General features: G+C 50.6%; 7 protein-coding genes across 7 annotated transcripts; 4 read left to right on the forward strand and 3 right to left on the reverse strand.

Annotated features, from left to right (window-relative positions):
* Window positions 1–431: 431 nt before the first annotated feature.
* Window positions 432–1,822, reverse strand: M438DRAFT_343637 (uncharacterized protein). Its single transcript, XM_029905026.1, is given in 8 exon segments — window positions 432–801; window positions 855–1,036; window positions 1,092–1,206; window positions 1,260–1,297; window positions 1,414–1,455; window positions 1,553–1,558; window positions 1,572–1,576; window positions 1,649–1,822. The coding sequence occupies 8 exon segments, from the start codon at window positions 1,679–1,681 to the stop codon at window positions 665–667; spliced, it is 558 nt and encodes a 185-aa protein (XP_029763457.1). The 5' UTR covers window positions 1,682–1,822; the 3' UTR covers window positions 432–664.
* Window positions 1,823–3,452: 1,630 nt separating this feature from the next.
* M438DRAFT_268792 (uncharacterized protein) lies at window positions 3,453–7,879 on the forward strand (the record flags this gene model as incomplete). The annotated part of the gene is made up of 2 exons (XM_029900285.1): window positions 3,453–7,265; window positions 7,319–7,879. 2 exons carry the CDS (start codon window positions 3,453–3,455, stop codon window positions 7,877–7,879), a joined length of 4,374 nt encoding a protein of 1,457 aa, XP_029763458.1.
* A 966-nt stretch (window positions 7,880–8,845) lies between these two features.
* Window positions 8,846–10,817, reverse strand: M438DRAFT_389133 (serine/threonine kinase 16; the record flags this gene model as incomplete). Its single annotated transcript, XM_029909029.1, has 4 exons — window positions 8,846–9,385; window positions 9,446–10,071; window positions 10,125–10,686; window positions 10,740–10,817. 4 exons carry the CDS (start codon window positions 10,815–10,817, stop codon window positions 8,846–8,848), a joined length of 1,806 nt encoding a protein of 601 aa, XP_029763459.1.
* Window positions 10,818–12,697: 1,880 nt separating this feature from the next.
* On the forward strand, window positions 12,698–13,976 carry M438DRAFT_353286 (uncharacterized protein; the record flags this gene model as incomplete). The annotated part of the gene is made up of 3 exons (XM_029906860.1): window positions 12,698–13,234; window positions 13,632–13,701; window positions 13,795–13,976. The coding sequence occupies 3 exons, from the start codon at window positions 12,698–12,700 to the stop codon at window positions 13,974–13,976; spliced, it is 789 nt and encodes a 262-aa protein (XP_029763460.1).
* Window positions 13,977–14,320: 344 nt separating this feature from the next.
* M438DRAFT_343643 (xylose isomerase-like protein) lies at window positions 14,321–15,644 on the forward strand. Its single transcript, XM_029905027.1, has one exon. The coding sequence runs from the start codon at window positions 14,513–14,515 to the stop codon at window positions 15,515–15,517; it is 1,005 nt and encodes a 334-aa protein (XP_029763461.1). The 5' UTR covers window positions 14,321–14,512; the 3' UTR covers window positions 15,518–15,644.
* Window positions 15,645–16,501: 857 nt separating this feature from the next.
* Window positions 16,502–17,771, reverse strand: M438DRAFT_268618 (uncharacterized protein; the record flags this gene model as incomplete). The annotated part of the gene is made up of 3 exons (XM_029900269.1): window positions 16,502–17,419; window positions 17,471–17,630; window positions 17,683–17,771. 3 exons carry the CDS (start codon window positions 17,769–17,771, stop codon window positions 16,502–16,504), a joined length of 1,167 nt encoding a protein of 388 aa, XP_029763462.1.
* A 1,206-nt stretch (window positions 17,772–18,977) lies between these two features.
* On the forward strand, window positions 18,978–19,919 carry M438DRAFT_333056 (uncharacterized protein; the record flags this gene model as incomplete). Its single annotated transcript, XM_029903564.1, has 2 exons — window positions 18,978–19,504; window positions 19,559–19,919. 2 exons carry the CDS (start codon window positions 18,978–18,980, stop codon window positions 19,917–19,919), a joined length of 888 nt encoding a protein of 295 aa, XP_029763463.1.
* Between the last annotated feature and the right edge of the window lie 306 nt (window positions 19,920–20,225).

The raw sequence follows: 20,225 nt of genomic DNA on the forward strand, positions 1-20,225 counted from the left end.
GCTTGGTTGATTACCGCCCTGCATCGCATCTCAAAAGGATGGCAAGCCACGTGCCGTCCTCGTTTTATCTTTCTGCGCTTACACCGCTCCTGCTGCCATACACGCCCGTTGTCGTACAACAACGCTCCAATCGAACGCTTATACGACTCTTTGCCACTTGACACGATAGCAAACGCCCTGTTTCTATCCCTTCAAGTTGAATGCCTTTGCCAACAACTTCTTGTACTTGAAGCACGCCCTCCATCGTGACTCAACTCGAATCTCCTTTCCCTGATCCTCCCACAGTGGGGCCGCATCTGGAGTAAAAAGCCAGCCATCTTGATCCGCTAAACCGTTGTTCGTCTAGTCTAGCCTCTGTACTCCCACGCCTCATGCGATCTGGACGCATGCTTGGTTTCATCTGCAAGCTTTCTTCCTTTTTTCGAGATTTTGTCTTGATGTGTGCATTCAACTATCATATCATAGTTTCTGATCTTCCTCTGAGCAAAATAGCAATAGTAATGCAGCTAGCTACAAAGTAGAACGCCGTCCCGGTCCCCTCAACGCCTCAAATCCATCATGTTGCGCCGGCTGGCTAGGAATGCCATGGTGTCAGGCTTCGAAAATAATGCAGCAAAAGTTACCCGTATGACCTCGTCCTCAGACCTTCTTTCTCAGCCATAGATCAAATCTCATCCATGTTGCCTGCAGGTTCGTCGTCATCAGAGTCGAAACTGCCGACACTGCTCATTTCATCGTCGTCGTCTGAGTCTTCGCCTGCATCCTCTGCTGCTTCTCTTGATGCATACTTGGTGACGTATTCTGACAGCGATCAGTCGTGTCACGAATGATAGGGACGTGTCGTTTTATCTCACCCTTGACCTTGGCTTCATAGCTCTTTGGCTCCCTCATCATCAAGGCTGCAGCCTCGCCGTTGAGCGGATCCGTCGGGTTGGGATAGCGCAACAGTTGGGGGAGAAACACCTCGAAGATGTTGACCATTTCGTACATTGGTGACCACGTTTGGTTGATAACGTCGAGGCAGACACTGCCTGATCTACAGAATCGTCAGACGCAATGTCTTCTTCCCAAATCGTTGCAACGACACTTACAGCTCGTCGATGTTGGGATGGAATATGCGGTTCACGAACCCGATGCTCGGACTCTTGTAGGGGTACTGATCAGGAAGCTCGACATGGATCTTCCAGAGGCCACCTTGGAAGGGTGCTGTCGACCGTGTTAATATGGTAAACTCTGTCGTGAGGTGCACATATTCTCACTCTCTTCAGGACCCTTGAATCGGACAAAGAACTCTTGCCTGTAAGCAGCGTGTAAGTAACATTTCGTGTGTATCAAGGACAGATGAAAGGTCGACGAACACTGCAGCACAGGTCAGCAACGTATATACTAAGTAGGCTTGTTAACCATAGCGTACTGTTGTCATTGACCAGAGTGACCTCATAGTCGCTCATCATCCTGGTTTGGTCGTTAGGGAAAGGCACCTTCGCAGCGCAAATTGAACTTGTACATACATCCTGTCGCCAGTCAGTACGCTAATCATCGGGCTCTTGATATCTTCGTGAACTCACTTCATGACCTATAGGCAGCGATAATACAACGTCAGCTTATAGTACCTCCCAAGCTCTTTGTTCCGATCCTGTTGACCTACATCCGTCTCGATTCTTCTCTTCGGACTACTCATCTTGACAGCAGGTGTTTGTGTGGCTGAGTATGATACAGGACAGTTTCTTCGGGCCTTTGTAAAAGTTATCTGGTCGTCGTCGTCGTCCTCGCCGCTGGAGCGTTTGGTGACTAGGTATCAATGCGGGGTGATGCGGTGGTGCGGAACGGAGGTGCTACAGGCTCGTTATGGCGCAGTAGATTGTGTGTTGTCTGTCGAAGAGGGCGCGGTCGAGTTGGTTTGCTGAATAGGTTCTTTAATGGTTTGTGGCGAGCGAGGTGTGAAAGCGTAGTCGTGTTGGAGTTAGCTGGTGTAAAGCGCTTGGTCGGTCGGTCGGTCTCTCACGGTGATAAGCGTGTGTCGCATGACGATTTATGGAGATATGGGTCTTGGCGAAGACGTGCCTGCCCTATGGCGGCTTCTTTATGCTGCATGATCTTTGCTTTGTGCACAGCCGGAGAAGGCTCCAGCGTCCCCCTTTGCTCTCTCCTGCTCGCTGCAGCTCCCAACCACACCCTCCCCATAGCAGTTTCCTCTGCATGGCCATCTCGCTCGCGCCATCTCAGCCTTACAGCACAGCCAACTTATGTGGTACCGAGCAGGACGAATCTCCGCTCTTAGAGCAATTTAGAGGTGGGGCATGCTAATTTATGGTGTGAGGGAGCACAATTGCATGTGCCAGACGGTGCATGTATGTACTTCTCGTTTGGGCAACTGCTTTTTATGCATGACTTGAAGAGCAGCAGCATAATCGGAACAGACAGGTTTGGGCCAGTGCCGCACGCAGCCGCCAACGTTGAATTAGTGGGTACGAATGCGGCTCAAATGACCGTACCCCGAATGGTCCAAGATCCATCTCATGGACCATGTGGTGGATAGACGAAGAGCTCAAGGTTGGTTCTGCGAGCCTGTGATATCAAAGACGCCTCCGTTCTCCTGGTGTAGAAAAAGATTGGAGTTGAGGCTCAGCGAAGTGCGGGATGAGTGCTGATCTGCTCCGCAAGGGTGTTAATCAATAAATAATGATACATTCTACACTTTGAGCAGTGATATCGATCACCGATGGGCTCTCTGCCCCGTGCTCAACCAGAATCTTCCTTCTTTCTTCGACGACTCCTGTGTTGTGGCAGTACTCGAGGAGCTGTGTCGTTCGGTCTTACAACAAGCTGTTGGAAGCACACTTTCATCGAGACAGAGAGTTCGATCGAGTCTCGTGGCGGTTTCCAGCCAAGAAAGCACCAAAGTTTGCGCCCGACTCGCACGCCTTGCACGGTTGCACCTTGGACTCGCCACTATTGCCGTCTCTGTTCCAACCACATCCGCAGCAGTTTCTCCTGCGACTCCTGTGAGACGAAGGCCCTCTGACTCGATTGCAGAGCAGTAATCTGTCGGTCAAAGGACATCCATCGCTTGTCGTCAGAGCCACAAGTACAAAGCACACGCGCCTAGTCGTCTGGCCGGCCGAACTGTGGCGTCACCCTATCCCGCCCAATTCCAATCTTCATTCCGGTCTGGCCCTCCAACGCTCCTGCGATTTCCATTCATTCGCAACTTCGTATCGATCGCCTCGCAACCCTACGCCAACTCTCACTGCGACAACCGACAATTCTCGTCCTCTGTCCCATCCTTGTCTACGACCTACCTACCCGATTCTCGCTTTTTCACTTACCTCACTCGCGGACAAGAAGGCATTCGCGACCGAGCTCCTCAATTGCTGCGCATGACGGCGTCAGCTACCGTCGCAGCTTTTTAGTCAAATCTGTCCGCATCAAGCAAACCGACGTCCAACACCATGCCAGAAGACGCCCAGAGGGACTCGTCTCAAGAACGATCCTCGTCTGAGCGACCCCGAAAGCCATCACAGCTCTGGCCCGGTGCAGATCAGGCAAGAGGTGGCCGCTCACCACTGGACCCGCTGAGCCCCGACGTTCAGGACCGTGTCTTTCCCATCCGCTCCGTTGTTTCTGTCGACCCCAACGCTACTCCGTCGCATCGTTCCGATAATGGCAACAATGGCTATTTCCACCAAGGACATCAACAAGGGAGGAGGTTCTCAGCGAACAGTGACTCGGAACAAAAGAAGGAGACTCAAGACCGCCAGTCCTCGAGCACGGCTCACCAAAGAAGGCATCCTCCACAACTGTTCAACGAACTCGCTTCTAGCAGAAACGATAGTGACAATGTCACCCTGAACTCCACTAGCTCGCGGGACACCCGACCTCGTTCGTCCGATCGCACAGCGTCAATGAGGAGTATGGGTGGTCAGGATGAGATAGGCAGTGGTTTGCTCACTGCCCGTTTCAAGCACGTCGTTTCTGAAGGTGGCCATGCTATTATCACGGGCAGAGATGGTGACACGCTTCAGCGTTGCGAAGACGAGCCCATTCATATCCCAGGCGCCGTCCAGAGTTTTGGACTACTAATAGCCTTTGAGGAGGAAAGTGAGGGCAAGCTGCTCGTAAGGGTGGTGAGTGAGAACTCCAAGAGACTCATCGGCTACACCCCAAAGCAACTCTTTGCCCTTGACAGCTTTACCGATATTCTCTCTGAGGATCAGACCGACAACTTACTGGACCACGTCGATTTCATTAGAGATGAAGATGCAGACGTGGGGGCTAACGGCCCCGAGGTTTTCACCATGTCAATCAGAACTCCACAGCGAAAGCTGCAGAAGCTGTGGTGCGCTATGCATATCAACGAGTCGAACCCTGGCCTAGTCATCTGCGAATTTGAACTCGAAGACGATCAAGAATTCCCACTAGTCCCTGCCAACGAAGGAACACCCGATCTTCCGGAAGACACGCTCAGCTCGGATCCTACTGCAGACGAGTTCGCCGAGAGCACAGAAATTGCTAGCAAACCTCTTCGAGTATTGCGCAGTGCCAGAAAACGGAAGGGCGAAGCTGCCGCAATGGAAGTCTTTAACGTCATGTCTCAAGTCCAGGAGCAGCTCGCTTCCGCTCCCAACCTTGACAAGTTTCTCAAAATTCTCGTCGGTGTCGTAAAGGAGCTTACCGGGTTTCATCGTGTCATGGTATACCAGTTCGATGCTCAATGGAACGGCCGTGTTGTTACTGAGCTAGTCGACCCAAGGGCCACCAAGGATCTTTACAAAGGACTGAATTTCCCTGCGTCCGACATACCCAAGCAAGCGCGAGAAATGTACAAGGTCAATAAGGTGCGCATGCTGTACGACCGCGACCATGAAACTGCTCGCCTAGTGTGCCGTACTGTCGAAGATCTTGAAACTCCTCTGGATCTTACTTACTCCTACCTTCGAGCAATGTCCCCCATCCATATCAAGTATCTCGCCAACATGGCCGTACGGTCGTCCATGTCCATCTCTATTAACGCATTCGATGAACTCTGGGGACTGATCTCATGCCATGCCTACGGATCAAGAGGAACCCGTGTTTCGTTTCCTATCAGAAAAATGTGCAGACTTGTCGGCGAGACTGCTTCTAGGAACATTGAACGCCTGTCATATGCTTCCCGTCTTCATGCTCGTAAGCTAATCAACACCGTTCCGACTTCGAAGAACCCATCCGGGTACATCATTGCCTCCTCTGAAGATCTTCTCAAGCTGTTCGATGCTGATTTCGGCATGCTTTCTATTCGAGACGAAACCAAAGTGCTTGGTCACGTTGATGAGACGCAAGAGGCTCTGGCGATGCTTGAGTACCTCAGGTTGCGCAAGCTTACTTCTGTCACCGCTACTCAAGACATCAAGGAAGAATTCCCTGATTTACGCTACCCGCCTGGCTTCCACCACATCGCTGGTCTACTTGTTGTCCCGCTTTCTGCGGGAGGTAACGATTTCATTGTATTCTTCCGCCGAGGTCAACTGCGAGAAGTCAAGTGGGCTGGCAATCCTTACGAAAAGTTCGTCAAGGAGGGTACTGAGGGATATCTCGAGCCCAGAAAGAGTTTCAAGACTTGGAGCGAAACAGTCGTTGGAAAGTGCCGTGACTGGACCGAAGAGGAGATCGAAACAGCCGCTGTCCTCTGCCTTGTCTATGGAAAGTTCATTGAGGTTTGGCGGCAGAAAGAGGCTGCACTAAAAAACAGCCAATTGACACGTCTACTTCTAGCCAACTCCGCTCACGAGGTCCGAACACCGCTCAATGCCATCATCAACTACCTGGAGATCGCTCTCGAGGGCCACATTGACGATGACACTCGGGAAAATCTAGCCAAGTCACATTCAGCCTCAAAGTCGCTCATTTATGTCATAAATGATCTGTTAGATCTTACAAAGACAGAAGAAGGTGGCAATCTCACCAAAGAAGATCCTTTCAGTCTGTCGGCTACGTTGAAGGACGCCGCTAACCAATTCTCTGGAGACGCGCGCCGCAAAAACTTGAGTTACGACGTTATAGAGCATCCTGGTCTTCCTGCTACCGTCATTGGGGATCAGCGGAAGGTTCGTCAAGCTATATCAAATGTCGTGGCCAATGCCATCCAAAACACCAAGGAAGGAGGAATTTGCATTGAAGCGCACATCATCTCCCGGCACGAAAGCAAGGCTGAGGTCATGATCGCCATCACTGACACTGGCTGCGGTTTCGACACCAAAAGGTTGGATAGTTTATTCAGGGAGTTGGAGCAGGTACAGAGTGAAGTTCACGACATGTTGAATGTCGAAGCGCCGGCTCCCAACGCCAAGCTGGTCGAATCAGGCTCCGAAGAAAAACGCACTATAGGTCTCGGCCTGGCTGTGGTAGCACGAATTGTCGCAAACATGAACGGGCAATTGCGACTCAAGTCCGTCCAGGACAGAGGCTCGCGTTTCACAATCCAACTTCCCTTTGAGCTGCCAGAGAACGAGCGACAAAAGACCATCGAAGGCTCGATTTCGGAGAGTTCCACACACTCTACAGCACTCACTGGTGGCGACGAGGAGGGTGAGATCACTCTCGTAGACCGCATCAGTCGTAGGCGTAACTCAGCCGAGCAATCTTTGTCTCGCGCATCCAGTTCCGAGAGCATGCGCAGCAAGCGCAGTATGAAGTCTGGTCGTAGCCAGGCAAGTCATGACTCGGGCCGTAGTGAGGCCGACAGACTCATCGACGCAATCCAATCACCTATGGACAATAAGCGCGGCGCACCTTCACGTGGCAGCAGCTCCGGCGGCCTCCAAAGACCCAAGTTGGGCTCACGGCATAGCACTTCAGCACTTCCAAGCAGCAGTCAGTCACGGTCTCGCGCGCTTAGTCAAGGACAAGGTCCGCAAGAGCTTGTCACCGAAGTGATCAAGGATCCACCTGGCAGGCAGAGCATCATGGACCAGGGACGACCTGTCAAAGCTGTGCGCGTAGCGGAGGAGGACGATGATGTTCCCGCTGCGGCTCAAGATCAGCCGCATGAGTCCTCGCGCGTTCTCGACGAGCCCCAAGAAGAAGTTCCGGAGACGACAGATGAAGCGCCTACAGCAGATCACATGCGCGTCCTGGTTGCAGAAGACGATCCGGTCAACAGTAGGATTATCAAGAAAAGACTTGAAAAACTAGGCCACGAGGTTCATCTTACGTCCAATGGCGAAGAGTGCTCCAGTTTTCATGGAGATAAGAGTGGCTTCTTCGACGTCGTCTTGATGGACATGCAGGTTTGTTTTGAATGTTTCGCAAGTTTAACTGCTCTTTTACTAACTCGCGCTAGATGCCCATTGTTGATGGACTTACGGCAACCAAAGTCATTCGTTCATTCGAGAAGTCACACCCTACACACTTGCTTTCGACTCGAGCATCCTTGAATGGTCGCATTCCTATCATTGCTGTCTCCGCTTCTTTACTCGAGCGGGAGCGTGACATTTACATCGATGCTGGCTTTGATGGTTGGATCCTCAAGCCCATTTCGTTCCAAAGACTTCAGGAGATCATGACCGGTATCGTTGACAAGGACGTTCGCCACAAGAACGTTTACCAACTCGGCGAGTGGGAAAGAGGTGGTTGGTTTGAGGAGTCCCAATCTGATGTCTGGGAAGCCAATACCAAACCGGATGATGACAAAATCGCAATGTCTGGACCCAGCAAAGCTGTCCAAAAAGAAGCAGCCAGTGACGACCCCCAAGAAAAGGGTTCAGACGACGACGACAGCAGACAGACCAAGGAGCAGCACAGAATAGCTGCCGTGCAAGATCGTGACGATGGCATCGAGCCGCCCCCGGAACAACAAGGCCAGGACGACCCAGACGTGAACGGAGAGCCACACGACTTTTAAAGAATGTTCTTTCTGGTTGTCGAACACGCACAGAGACACGAACGGGCATCTCACGCCATACACGCTTTTGTCGAGTTCTATTTATTTTGCTTGTTTAAGGATACCCGATGTGGTTCGGAGTTGGGCATGTCGCGGCGTTAGAGGTGTTCGCTGGGTCGTGGGATATTGCATATCATCCTCTGAGGGCCATCCTTTCGATATGCCACCCACACAGCGTCTCTCTTTGTCTGAAATGACATGTAATTGCTCTCCACCCTGTTTCACAGAGTACGAAACTAGTGTGGTCCTGTCCTACAGCGTTGCATTTGTTTCTTTTTGCATTTCTCTTTCTTCCCTTTTCGACGAAGACGACTCATGGTGCGTCTTTTTGCAGAACTCATACTCTCTTCACGCATTTCTACGAGGAACTCCGAATACCTCCTTTTTCTTTACTCTTCTACTTCTTCATCTCACTACTGCTTTCTTGTTTCTTGGGGAACACATTAGACAGCGTGTGTTATACAGTACCGGCGGCTAGCGGGTGTGTACGGATAAGGCTACGACGACAAGGGGTGAACGGCAGACAAACGAATCAGACCAGCGCGGCGTAAAAATCTTGTATGCATAGGAATTCGAACAGACAGCCCTTCTTTCTGCACAATAACATAATCTGTTGACCACTGCACCTTCCGCATACAGCAGGATCAGTGAAGATCATCGAGTTTGGCTTTCGGGTGATGATATACAAGGTAAGAGTTAGCGAACGCGCGGGGGTTCATCTGAGTTGATCATCGATCTGATGTTGATCGTTTCCTTGTTGAATAGTAGGATGCTCCACTCTCATACATCTCTTCCAGGGAACGCAACGTTTAAATCATACCCTGCGTGCTTGACATGAGCCTTATGGCGGTATAAGCACCAGCTCAACGCCTTGTTGTACGGTATACCAAGCCCTGAAAACGAAATTTGACAATCCTTCCTTCCCTGTCATCGCATCCTCTTCCCCTTCCTTGCTTGTTTTTTCTTTGTAGATTTTCTACATTTTATGCACGGAGGAGTTACGAGACCTGTAAATTCCGAAGGGGTTAGCGAACAGAACACTACTACAGAACAGTGGAGAGAGGAGTGAGGGAACACAACATACCATCTTCTAAACGTCTTGCCCTTGTAGTAAAACAAGACGCCAAACAAACACCACAACAACACCAAAGATCCATTCGTCATGATGGGAGGAATGAATCCCGACTTCTCCACCCAAGGTGTGATGAATTTGGAGAAACCGTAGCCCCAGACGTTCTTGTTTACGGTGATGGCGACGAAGAGGGGGCCGGCGACTGGCTTGTAGGAATCGACGGCGTAGGTGGATACGATGGAGGGGATGGAAGCGACTTGCATGCCGGCGGCGCCGAAGGCGATTACGACGATGACTTGCCAGGGCCATTTTCTTTCCATGCCGATGGCGGCGACGATGTTGCCGATGTACATTACTATCACGTAGGGGATCATGGCGATGAGACGCATTTCGGGCTATACAGGAGATGTTGTCAGTCATGCTCGCTTGTAGGTGGTTCTCTCTTGCTTTCTTACCTCACGAATGCCTCCATTTCTCTTTGTTGCTCTGGCGGCGACCCAATCACTCAGCTTTCCAGAAGTGGCCAGGCCAATGATTGCGCCGATGAGGATGGCAAAGTTGAAGAAACCGATACTCTCGGAAGAGAAGTTGTAAGGCGGTGCAGCAAAGGCTTGAGCTTGTGTCAAGTTGAGAGTCAAGAAAGATGAACACGACCAACTGCAGACGAAAGCAGCGAACTCGACAATGGGGAAAGCGAACAACTTCCAAGGTAGCCAGAGGTCGATGGCCATGCTCTTCCATGGGTGCTCGTTGGACTGCCACAACTTCCATTGCGCCTTTGAGGGGTATCCTTTACCGAGGAAGGGATCACGGTCTGCTGTCTTGGTTGCGGACAGTTCAGGCAGACCGCTCTTGGACTCGATTTGTTGAATCTCGATATCCTCAACGTGGCCGCCTTGGAGCTTGTCAGGTACTGGTAGGGTTGAGTTGCTACCATCGTAGCTGCGTGTAGTCGGTCCAGGCATCTCATCGGGGTGAGGACGGTGATATTTGGTCTCAGGGAAAGCGAAGATGACCATGAGGAGCGATGCGGCAACCAGACCGACGTTGAGCCACCAGAATGACCTCCATCCGAGGCGATCTAAAGCGAGGTAAGCAAGATGACAAGCGCAAAAAGGTTAAGACGAAGCTCACCTGACATGGCTCCTGAGATGATGGGTCCGACCATCAAACTACCCATGTACGCAGTCCAGTATACGGTATTCTGGAAACCACGGTTGTGGAGGAAGAATACATCTGCAATGACAGCAGGTTGAATCGACTCAGCCGGACCAGCACCAAGACCATTGAGCACACAAGCACCCATGAATGAGCCATAAGTTTGTGCTCTAGCTCTCCAGATCATACTAGCCAGACAGATCAACTGACTAGCAATGTACACGACACGACGGCCGAAGGACGAGCTGAGTGGTACCCAGATAAAGTTACTGAATCCAAGGATGAGAATACTGACTCCAGTGAACTGGATTGCGTCTGCAAGCGAGCAGTTGAATTCTTCGACATAGTATCCGAAGGCAGGTGCGAGCGCCAGAGGACCGAAGCCTTGACTGAAAGACACGAGACTGCTGGCTGTGATTGCGAGAAACTTCCACTTCATGGACCAATTCAAAGGGTCGTGGGGGTCGTCTGAGGGTTGGGGAACGAGGACACCGTTATGGCCTTTAACGAAGTGGTGAGTTCCTACATCTGTCATGATCTTTGGACTTGTTAGCTACTGTTTGTCGGTGCGGTCTTCAGGAAGAGGCATACCTCAGTACCAGGCAAGATCTCCATGTGGAGTTCTTCCTCTATGCGATGCAATTCTGCATCATTGTAATTCATCTCCATGTTTGCGGGAGATGAGGGCACCCCTGTTGAATTGACCAAGTCTAAGTAGTATTACACGAGTCGAACAGGAAATGGGTGGACACAGATGTGTTGATGTACGTCGAAAATCGTAGGACAAAAAGGACACAAGAAACAAAGTCGCAGATCTCAAGAAGCAGTAGCCCCAACCCTTATGTATCTCCCCTCGCAGCAGTTTCGCTGCTGCAGACTCCACACCACCCAATCGCTGATTTTCACTTTGGCCGGCAGTAGAGATAGAGCGACAAGACAAGTCGAGAGCGAACGCCACCATGCGGGGGTGTTTCCTGGGGACTCCATAATCCCCCACATATCGTGGGGTCTACCGCAACCAAGCATTTGTTCCCAAGCCTTTTTTGGTCACCATACTCCTTCCTTGCCCTATTTCTCCTCTGCCGTTCTGTAGTCTCAGCTCTACCGGGTCTGTTCGGCTGGAGTTATCAAGGTTTTGGCTGCTTCCAAAGCAGGCATCATGGGCTTGTGTTTGTGACTTGAGGATGCATTAATTGGTTGATGTGTTTCGGATGCAGAGCACGGCAGTTGCGTTGCGATATGGAAAAGAAGGAGCGGAGAGACGCGCGGTGCGTGCTTCTTGCCGTTTCGCGCTTGTGATGTGTGAATGACTAGATCGATATTTGGTCAACCGCTCCCGGCAGTTATGATATGCTGTCGAATGCGATTGCGAAGGATTCTTTCCAGCTCTAGATCTAGGATATGAGGTTGAGTTTTGCTTGAGTAACGTATCACATGGCTGCCATGTGGTTCAAATTGGCTTTTTCGGAGATCTGGTTTTGTTTGAGCGGACTGCGAACGTGAACGACTGTGGTGTGCACGCACTTTGCAGAATTCGAGTTCCAGAAACACAAATATGGCGACAACAACTCGCAAGGCACAAAATGGTACGTTCCGGGCCGGTCAATCGGACGAAATATAATGAACTGTCCTGCTAAGATGGAGCTTATCGATGTATTTGCTCTTGTGGTTGTGCAGTCCGATATTGGAGGTCTTCATTCATTGCCGAGGGGGGCACCCTGTCAGAACTATGAGCCTATCAATTCCACATTTGTGTACCGCCACGATCCCTATCTAGTGTCCCCATTTGTCAGATCGCCAGCTGAGTAGCATATGACCAGGGGTTTAGAGCAATTCGTGACGACGGCCATACTTTATATAACCGAACCATACCCGAGGTCATCCCTCTCTTTACCGATATCCAAGGCAATGGCCTGATGTCGCGACAAACCAGATCAATACTGGTCCCCAAAGAAAGCAGTGAGGAACAGACGAGCAGTGGTTGATGAGACTCTGCTTGATTCATCTCTCAAGCTTGTAGGTCTATGATGGCGACTGCTTCGTTCTTTGTTCTTTCTGCTCGGCTTTCTCGAATCGTTCTTTCATCTAATGACTGACGATTGATTATCACTAAACTGTTTGCTGGGCACCGCGACCTCTTTGCACCTCAATGTGAGCACTTGCTTGCACAAGAACACTTACTATGATGCACAGAGCAGTACGGATTGCCAGCCAAGAGTTGCTTGGACCGGCGTTGAAGACACGAACAAAGGCCCTTTGTAGGCCATGGAAGACTACAAGCAACCGAAACTTCCATGATAACAACGAGACATCTCAGATGTGACCTGCAATGGCCTTTGTTGAGTGCGGCCAACGAATACAACATACGGAATGGATATGTGACTTCCAGAAAGCCTTGTCAAGGCTCCAGGCGTCTTTTATCACAAAGCTGCCGTTCACTTGTAAGCAAACATGTCGCTTCTGTCTGCCATACATAAGCGTCCTCCATCGGGCGATGTGAAAAAGGACATCCTCATCATCATCGCGTCTTTTCCAAGTCGACACACACCATGGTTAAGCCAAATGACCAGAGACGTGCATCCGCGGACACCACCGCACTGTCCAGGGCTCTTCGAGAGTCGTCTTTGAGCGAAGAACAGTCGAGCCCCAGCCAAAGCTCGCCCATAAAGCCCGGCAGCATCCCCGTCGGAGGACTTGCCGACTACTGCAACTCCACTAAGCCTCCTGGCCGCAAGTATCCTCGGCAAACCATGACTGAATTCGAAGATCTTTACATCGACGACACCCAAGAGGACTCGGAAGGATTCGCAGACGGAGGCAGAAACATCAAGAGCAAGGATGAAACCGGAGGAACCAAGCAGGCAGCCAAGCTGACAGGTACGAAGGGCAAAAAGGGCCAGGCAGCTAAAGAGTCAAGATCGAAGGCCGAGTCTAAAGCGGCCGTCTTGTCGCAGCCAGCCCAGGCCGAAAGCAAGAAGGCGAAGGGTAAGAGCAAGAAGACTGAGGAGGGCGAAGACGACGAAGAAGAGGAGGAAAAGGACAACTCGAAGGAAAAACAGTGGACCCCTCCTCCAGAGGCTAGATACGTGAGTTGTGACGAGTGCACCCGCAGGAGGGTCAGATGCTATGGGGCCACCAGAACGGGCCCGTCCGATGATTGGTTGTGCACCCCATGCCAGGTCAGGGGAAGGGAATGCCACTTCAGCCTCATCGGTCACCGTCACTTGAATGCCAAGAAGTGAGCAACCACGTTGGTACACCTATCGGTCAGGCATTCTCTACCGCGCATGCTATTAGCGACAGCTGTAGAATTCGTCTCGAAAGATACAACATCGAAAAGAGACGATGAAGAAGATGCAGCGCTCGACAGAGTTATCTGCAAAATATCACAATCGTTGCCACGTCGGGCCTCCGCTCGTACCGGAGGTCTGCACAAGGTCGCGATGCGGCTATTGAGCTCATGACCAGAGCACCTCTAAATAGTCTCCGGAACATTATAAAGTTTTGGTCCAAGTTGATCTACCAGATTGTGATTGTGGCTCTGCTCGTCCTTGTGAGTAGTCCAGTGTCTTGATTAGGGCTTCCTACAAACCCGTCCGCGGAGTCCTACTCGTACAGTTCTTGCCCTATTGTGACTACCAACTAGGTGTATACCTATCTTCCACGTTGAGTCATCTTTGTAAGCATATACCGCGCTCCATGAACGAGATTGCTCGTGACAAATCCGGACGATTCATGTCCGGCATTAGCGTAACCGTACAGAACACGACAACATCAGCTTCTCCAATGATAGAACAAGCCATGGGAGTTTGTGGTGACTATGGATAAGTGTCGCTCAATCCGGTCGTTCTCAAAGAAGTTTTCCAGGGCAAGTGTGAGCGAAATGGCGGCGCCAGAACAGAGCTTCACGACGACTCCGTGGTTTGCCAGCAACACTTTCATAGCAAGAGTCATTGGCAGAGAGCAATCGCAATGAGGTAACTCGAGATAGCCAGGTCGTGCTCGTTTTGTAGAAAGAAAAGTTGAGCCACAAGCACGTCAAGCTCAAGCATTTTTCAGACTGTGGTCAAAAGTCGTGGTTGAGATTCTGACGCGTGTTTCGACAGACGTGTCCGCGTTTCATTACTTGCCTACCTAACTTATTCTATATGCACAATATGCCATACTGTACTCCGTATTCGTTCCTTCTCCGAGACGGAACTCGCTCTCCGTTGGGAATGTGCATAAAGCTTTTGGTCAAAGGTCCTGTGACTATCAAAATCGAATAGCACAACGCAAGCCGGAAACACATCTCCGACCACAAACGCGTATATCAAGCTTACAGCAAACATGTATCCTGCTCTTTGCATCAATTCAAATTAATCATGAAGTCCATCTCGAATAAGCTCGCAATAGCTACGCCGTCTTTGGGACTGCACAAGTCGCACACGCTGGATCGCAAGATTATTGCAGCGGCAGAACAAGGCTTCCAAGGCATCGAGATTGTGTTTGGCGAAATTGAAACACACAGCCAAAACCAGCACATTTCCATCCATGCTGCCGCCAAAGAAGTTCGCCAGATGTGCGACGACCACAGGCTTCAGGTCGTTTCATTATGCCCATTCGAGAACTTTGAAGGAAATCGTTCCCCAATCGAAGAGCGACTGAAGAAGGCGAGCCTCTGGGTGGACATTGCTCGAACCTTAGGTGCTCTTTTTATCCAAGTGCCTTCTCAATTCGACCTCAGCGCCTCCAGATCTGAGCAAATCATCGTCAGAGAGCTCCAGCAGCTTGCGGATCTTGCCAGCATTACCTCACCTGTCGTCAAAATAGCCTATGAGCCAATGTCCTGGGGAATCTGTTACCCGACCTGGGAAACTGCTCTACGACTCACCAACCTTGTTGACCGCCAGAATTTTGGCATTTGTCTTGACACTTTCCACATCGGCACCAGGCTTTGGGGCAGTCCGCTGGTGTCATCTGGCAAGTATCTCAATGCAGATGCACACTTGGCAGATTCTCTCCGTCGTTTCCTCGCCGAGTTTCCTCTCGAAAAGCTGTTTTTCGTACAGCTGTCTGACGCAGAACTTCTTGATCCTCCGCTTTCGACATCGCATCCATGGTACCTGGAGGGAGAAGCCGCAGAGTTCACTTGGTCGAAGCACGCAAGACCGTTCCCTCTGGAAGCCGACAAGGGAGGTTATCTACCCATCGTCGAAATCTTGAAGGCATGGGTTGTCGACAAGGGGTTCACGGGTTGGATCTCATTCGAGAGCTTCGACCGCCGCATGACCGAGGAGTCCTATGATCCGAAGGTTGCCGCGGTAAGAGCTAGGAGGTCCTGGGAGAAGATCCTACCCCTGGTCTTGCCAGTCAAAGCAACCCTGTGACGATCAGAGGTGAGGTGATGGACGATTGCATCCTGATGTAGACATGTGAGACAGACATGAAATCCTGTTTTCTCAAGCATTGATACCAAGCTCAAGTGTATATTATGGAATATTCTTTATTGACATTCACACCTGTAACATGTCTGTCACTTGGATCCTTCTGGTGACTCGGTCTTACTGTCTCGCGACAAGGCACTGGTGTGACAGTCGAGACGACAGCCACAGACTCTCTAATTGGAAGCTGCTTACGCCTTTGCTTGGGCCTGCAGCGTGCGCGCTGGATTGCGGCACGTTAGTTGAGTGGGCCCTGAGCCGTGCGCCGCCACACGGACCCAACGCGATGGTGCATGGGCCTTTCGTTCAACCGCGACTGGTCAAAAGGTTGTCGAGCATTGTCGAACCAGGTGTCTGGGATGAAGATTCGTCGTCTGAAAGGACGTAACTTGTATGAAGATGCTTGCGTACCATTGAAAAGATGATTTCTGTTGCTGTGTCGTTGTCTCTTATGAACTCTACGCAATGATATTAATACACTGTTTCTATATCGGCACAAATATGCTAAGACGTTATGTGAAACAAGTACTCATCGAGAAGTAGACGTTACTGTTGCTCCAAGCCTACTTCTCGACGACTTCTAGACCTACATCTGTCTTCCTCTATCAGGCAGGTGCGAAGATTGTGGCTTTCACATCTGGAAGCTTTACACTTGGAAGATTTGACTTCTTTCAAAGTCAAGAGAGTTTTTAGATCTCCGGGACGCGAGTGTTTCACGTTGCGCGGTAACACGATCTTTGCTTCTGTCCATGATGTATGTTCTGTAATCACGGCAGTTGGCCAGTCGTTGCTGCGGCACTTTCCTCGTGTGATGTATGTATGTTAGGGCATTATGTTGATATGTATTGGTATGGTTGGTGAAAGCAGTAATCCTCCTGACAGCGCCAGCGCTTGAAATGCAAAACAAAAATCATTGATGAGCCCTGACGGTCAGACTCTCTCGTAAGCCTGTGTCGGCCGTGGTGACGTGTTGCCAGCTCCAATTCTCTCGTCTTGTACTCTTTCCTCAAATGTGTCAATCTGGACGCTGTGCAGGATGCCGCCCTCATGTAGCTTGTTTGAGTTGGGCACAATTTCCTCCTCGCTGTCCGTTCTGGACAGACCACCCCAGTGATCATCATGGGATGCGCCTCCGCGGATGGTGACGGTCGTCTTCATAGTTCCCTTGCCAGCGAAGTCCTCTAGCGGTGTTGCCCCGCTATTAGTGTAGGTGTGGTTTCCGTTCTTGTTGCGTTTAGTCCATGTCCGTGTGTCGCGCCCTGTTGAGCTCGAGATGCCCATGAATGACATGAGACGTTGCATAAGTGGTCTCAAAGTTCCAAGGTTACCAGCAGTGATACCGATTCCGACCTCGACGGTAGTCCAGATGGCCACATCGGCAGTACGCCAGAGAAATTCGCCCTTGTACTCCTTGACAGTCCAGACGTATGGTAGTCGAATGATTGTCGCAGAACTTCCGACCGCAGCAAATCCAAGAATGACTGCCACAACTGCTTTTTGGTGACGATGCATTTGCAGATTCTTGACGATGAAAATCGGTAGAATACCAAAGACCCAGTCGGCCACCGAATTTAATGCTGAAACCACGTAACTGGTGTCGGCCATGACTGAAGCACTCAAACAGTGTCCATGATGATTCGGGTTGAGATCCCACCAGAAAGAGATGGGCCGACACTGGAAAAGGACGATGGCGAAGTATGTGACGCCGAGCACTCCACTGGCGTACATGATGGCTTTGATGATAAGAACGTGCCACTTGTTGTTGGCTATCCGCAAGAAGAAAAGACCGATTGCGACCTTCAACATCGATGTTGCTAAGGTGTAAAACAGCTCACAGAAGAACCAGTACTGTTGTGGCGTTAGAAGCTTGAGAGCCTTGGAAAGATGCATCAGACATACCATCAGACCTATCTGTGCTGTCGCATCTGTCATCGTCTCGCGACGTCTTCCATTACCATGCGCGAGACTACCGAGTTGACATATCAAATACCCCGTGAAAAGGAGTAAGGTAGCGAGCATGGCTCCATCGTCCCACCCAACTTGCTTTAGTAACCGAGCTCTGAGGATCTGATCAGTACTCTACCCAGGATATTGGAAGACATCAGACTTACTTTACATATACTCGTAGCCCAACAGAAATCCAAGAGAGAACAAAGAAGATAACGCATACAACCAGAATCTGGCTCGATCTGTCGTACATCTTGCTGCCAGCAGAGGTCAAGTGTAGCGAGGGAAAGGTCTCGAATAGATTGTCTTTATAACGACATAACCTGGAGGTATATAGTGGAAAGAGAGACTGGGAAATGAATGTGAATATGTCCTGTAGAGAAAGATCAGGGGAGCAAAAAGTTAAAGGGTCTGGCTCAGCAAGCGATCCTCCACCAGTCATATAAGTTCAGGATGAGTGACAGTCGGTTCCCTACCGAGAGGCGCAGATGCACATCGAAATCCAAATAGAGAGTCCCGTCTTGTGGAGACCGCCCAACGTGTCCGTCAGTCTGGCAGCACTGGCGGATATTTTAGCTCCATAAATCTCGCTACCAGTTCCGGTGAGCCTTAAATTCGTGGCCCTCGCTCGCACCGGGCGCGCTTACGCCAAGCCACATTCATACAATTGGTCCTGAAACCAGGCAGCATGAGCAGTCTCACATGTGCGACCATGGTGATTCTGGAAGTGTTGATGACTCGAGATGGGCCATTTGTGGACGCGGTTTGTATAGCGGGTGAAGCGGGCCATTGATTTTGTCTCGGGAGGGGCTTCCGAGCCACTGGACGACAACATCCCCACGGTTAATCTGTTTGGAGGATTATTGGGAGCGTTTAATATAAGATTGATCAACGACCCGGCACTTGTTTCTGTTCTCAGACGTTCTTCGCTCGCAAACATGTTTGCGGTATTGGACTTACTCTGCGATATGGTCGGCAAGCTTCTTCGAGATGTCTGAAATGATGCCTCGCCAACAAAGTTTGCACTCACCAACGTCGGTCTCATCATGGCTTCGTACGACTACTCGACGAAGGCGACAACAAGAGACCAATGCTGCTCCATGAACCAACCGTGCTAGCGGCCTGCCGGCACGAACTTCGTTCTCCTTGAATCGAAAAATCCACTCTCTGGGACTTTGTTTGACTCTTGGAAGTCACGACATTTGTCCAAGCTTGAGACTCTCCACGAAATCACGTGCTTGGCCGCGCTCTGAAGTTACCTGCCCTGATTACCCACAAGTAGCGGTTATTCTCGGCTGATCGGGGTGCACCTGCTATCTTGCCCTCACTACGATGTGACTACATCTCCCATCAGATAAGGAATGCACATATAGCTGCCAATGCCCTGTAGACATCTTTCAAGATCTTAATAGCACTTACCTCACTCCAAAAAATCGAGAAAGTACAATTGACATTGAAAATGGCATCCGCAGACAAGCCCCACGCAGCTCCCCAGCCAGCGTACCTTCCAACAGCAGGCAGCATTTTGAATGCCGACAAGAGCTTCTACGACTCTCTAGCCAACAGCAAATCCAGAACATTGAAACAGACCATTGACATACCACCAAGATCGGCCAAAGCCTGGAAAGTCCCCGCAGGAAGCATCGTCCGTTTCTCCACCCCCGAAGGCGCCCAAGTTGGTGACTTGAACATTTGGAACCTGGCCAACCCACGCGAAAGATTTTGGGCATCTCGCACAAGACAGTTGCAAGCTAGTCACGTCACTGTATACGATCGACTCTGGAGCTGCTTGCCTTATTTGAGGCCGATGGTCACAATCATCGCCGACTCCTTGAAGGACTATGGTGTGGATCAATGGGGTGGCAGATGTCATGATCTGCTCGGGACTCGTTGTGATCCTTATGTGAACACTATGCTCACTGGAGATCAATACGACTACCACTGCCATTCGAACTTGACTAGAGCGGTGGTACCATACGGTCTAACGTAAGTCTTGAAAATAATCATTTCTTGACCTATTTAGCTGATCAGGAGAAACAGCGAGTTTGACGTTCACGACGTCATCAACGTCTTCCAAGTCACCGGTTTGAATGCTGAGGGCAAGTACTTCATGGAACCCAGCCCAGCCAAGAAGACAGACTATCTCGAATTCTTCGCTGAGCAAGACGTTCTGATGGCATTGTCTGCATGTCCTGGTGGTGATCTTAGTGCTTGGGGTTGGGGTGAAGGTGGTGCCGGCGAGGAGGGCGAGAAGAAGAGCATGTTGGATTGCTGCCGGCCCCTCAGAGCAGAAGTATACAGCTTGGACGATGAGGCATTGCTGCAAGATTGGACACAATTCCAGCCTCCGAAGTACACTGGAATCCACGGCATGAAGGTGCCTGTCGGTGAAAATGTCTAGTCTGAATGGAATATGAATATGATTACGAGAAGAGTAACATGTCGTACGACCATTCGCTCAGTGTAACATGAACGCAAGGGCACAGTAGTCTCAATTGGGCAGGTCTGCTTGTTGAAATGTTGTCAATCGCTAGGAAGTTCGGTGCCAGTGCGATTGCTGCATAGCCTGTCTGCACTAGTACATCATCTTTAGAGGCTGTCTCAAGGGGTCAGATACCGGAGGACCAGGCCGCTATGTTCAATGCTTGAAGTCGCCAACGAGGCTTCCTGGTCGACAAGCACATGTGCATAAACATGCCGGAAGATG

The sequence above is a fragment of the Aureobasidium pullulans genome, assembly GCF_000721785.1.
Source record: "Aureobasidium pullulans EXF-150 unplaced genomic scaffold scaffold_4, whole genome shotgun sequence".
Classification (NCBI taxonomy): domain Eukaryota; kingdom Fungi; phylum Ascomycota; class Dothideomycetes; order Dothideales; family Saccotheciaceae; genus Aureobasidium; species Aureobasidium pullulans.

Excerpts from the sequence above, each read along its gene's own strand:
- M438DRAFT_343637 (XM_029905026.1), bottom strand. The coding sequence starts at position 1,681 with ATGAGTAGTCCGAAGAGAAGAATCGAGACGGAT. Across the intron at positions 1,207-1,259 it reads ATTCAAGGGTCCTGAAGAGA|CACCCTTCCAAGGTGGCCTC; the intron begins GTGAGAATATGT and ends CACGGTCGACAG. Across the intron at positions 802-854 it reads CTATGAAGCCAAGGTCAAGG|AATACGTCACCAAGTATGCA; the intron begins GTGAGATAAAAC and ends GATCGCTGTCAG.
- M438DRAFT_343643 (XM_029905027.1), top strand. The coding sequence starts at position 14,513 with ATGAAGTCCATCTCGAATAAGCTCGCAATAGCTACGCCGTCTTTGGGA.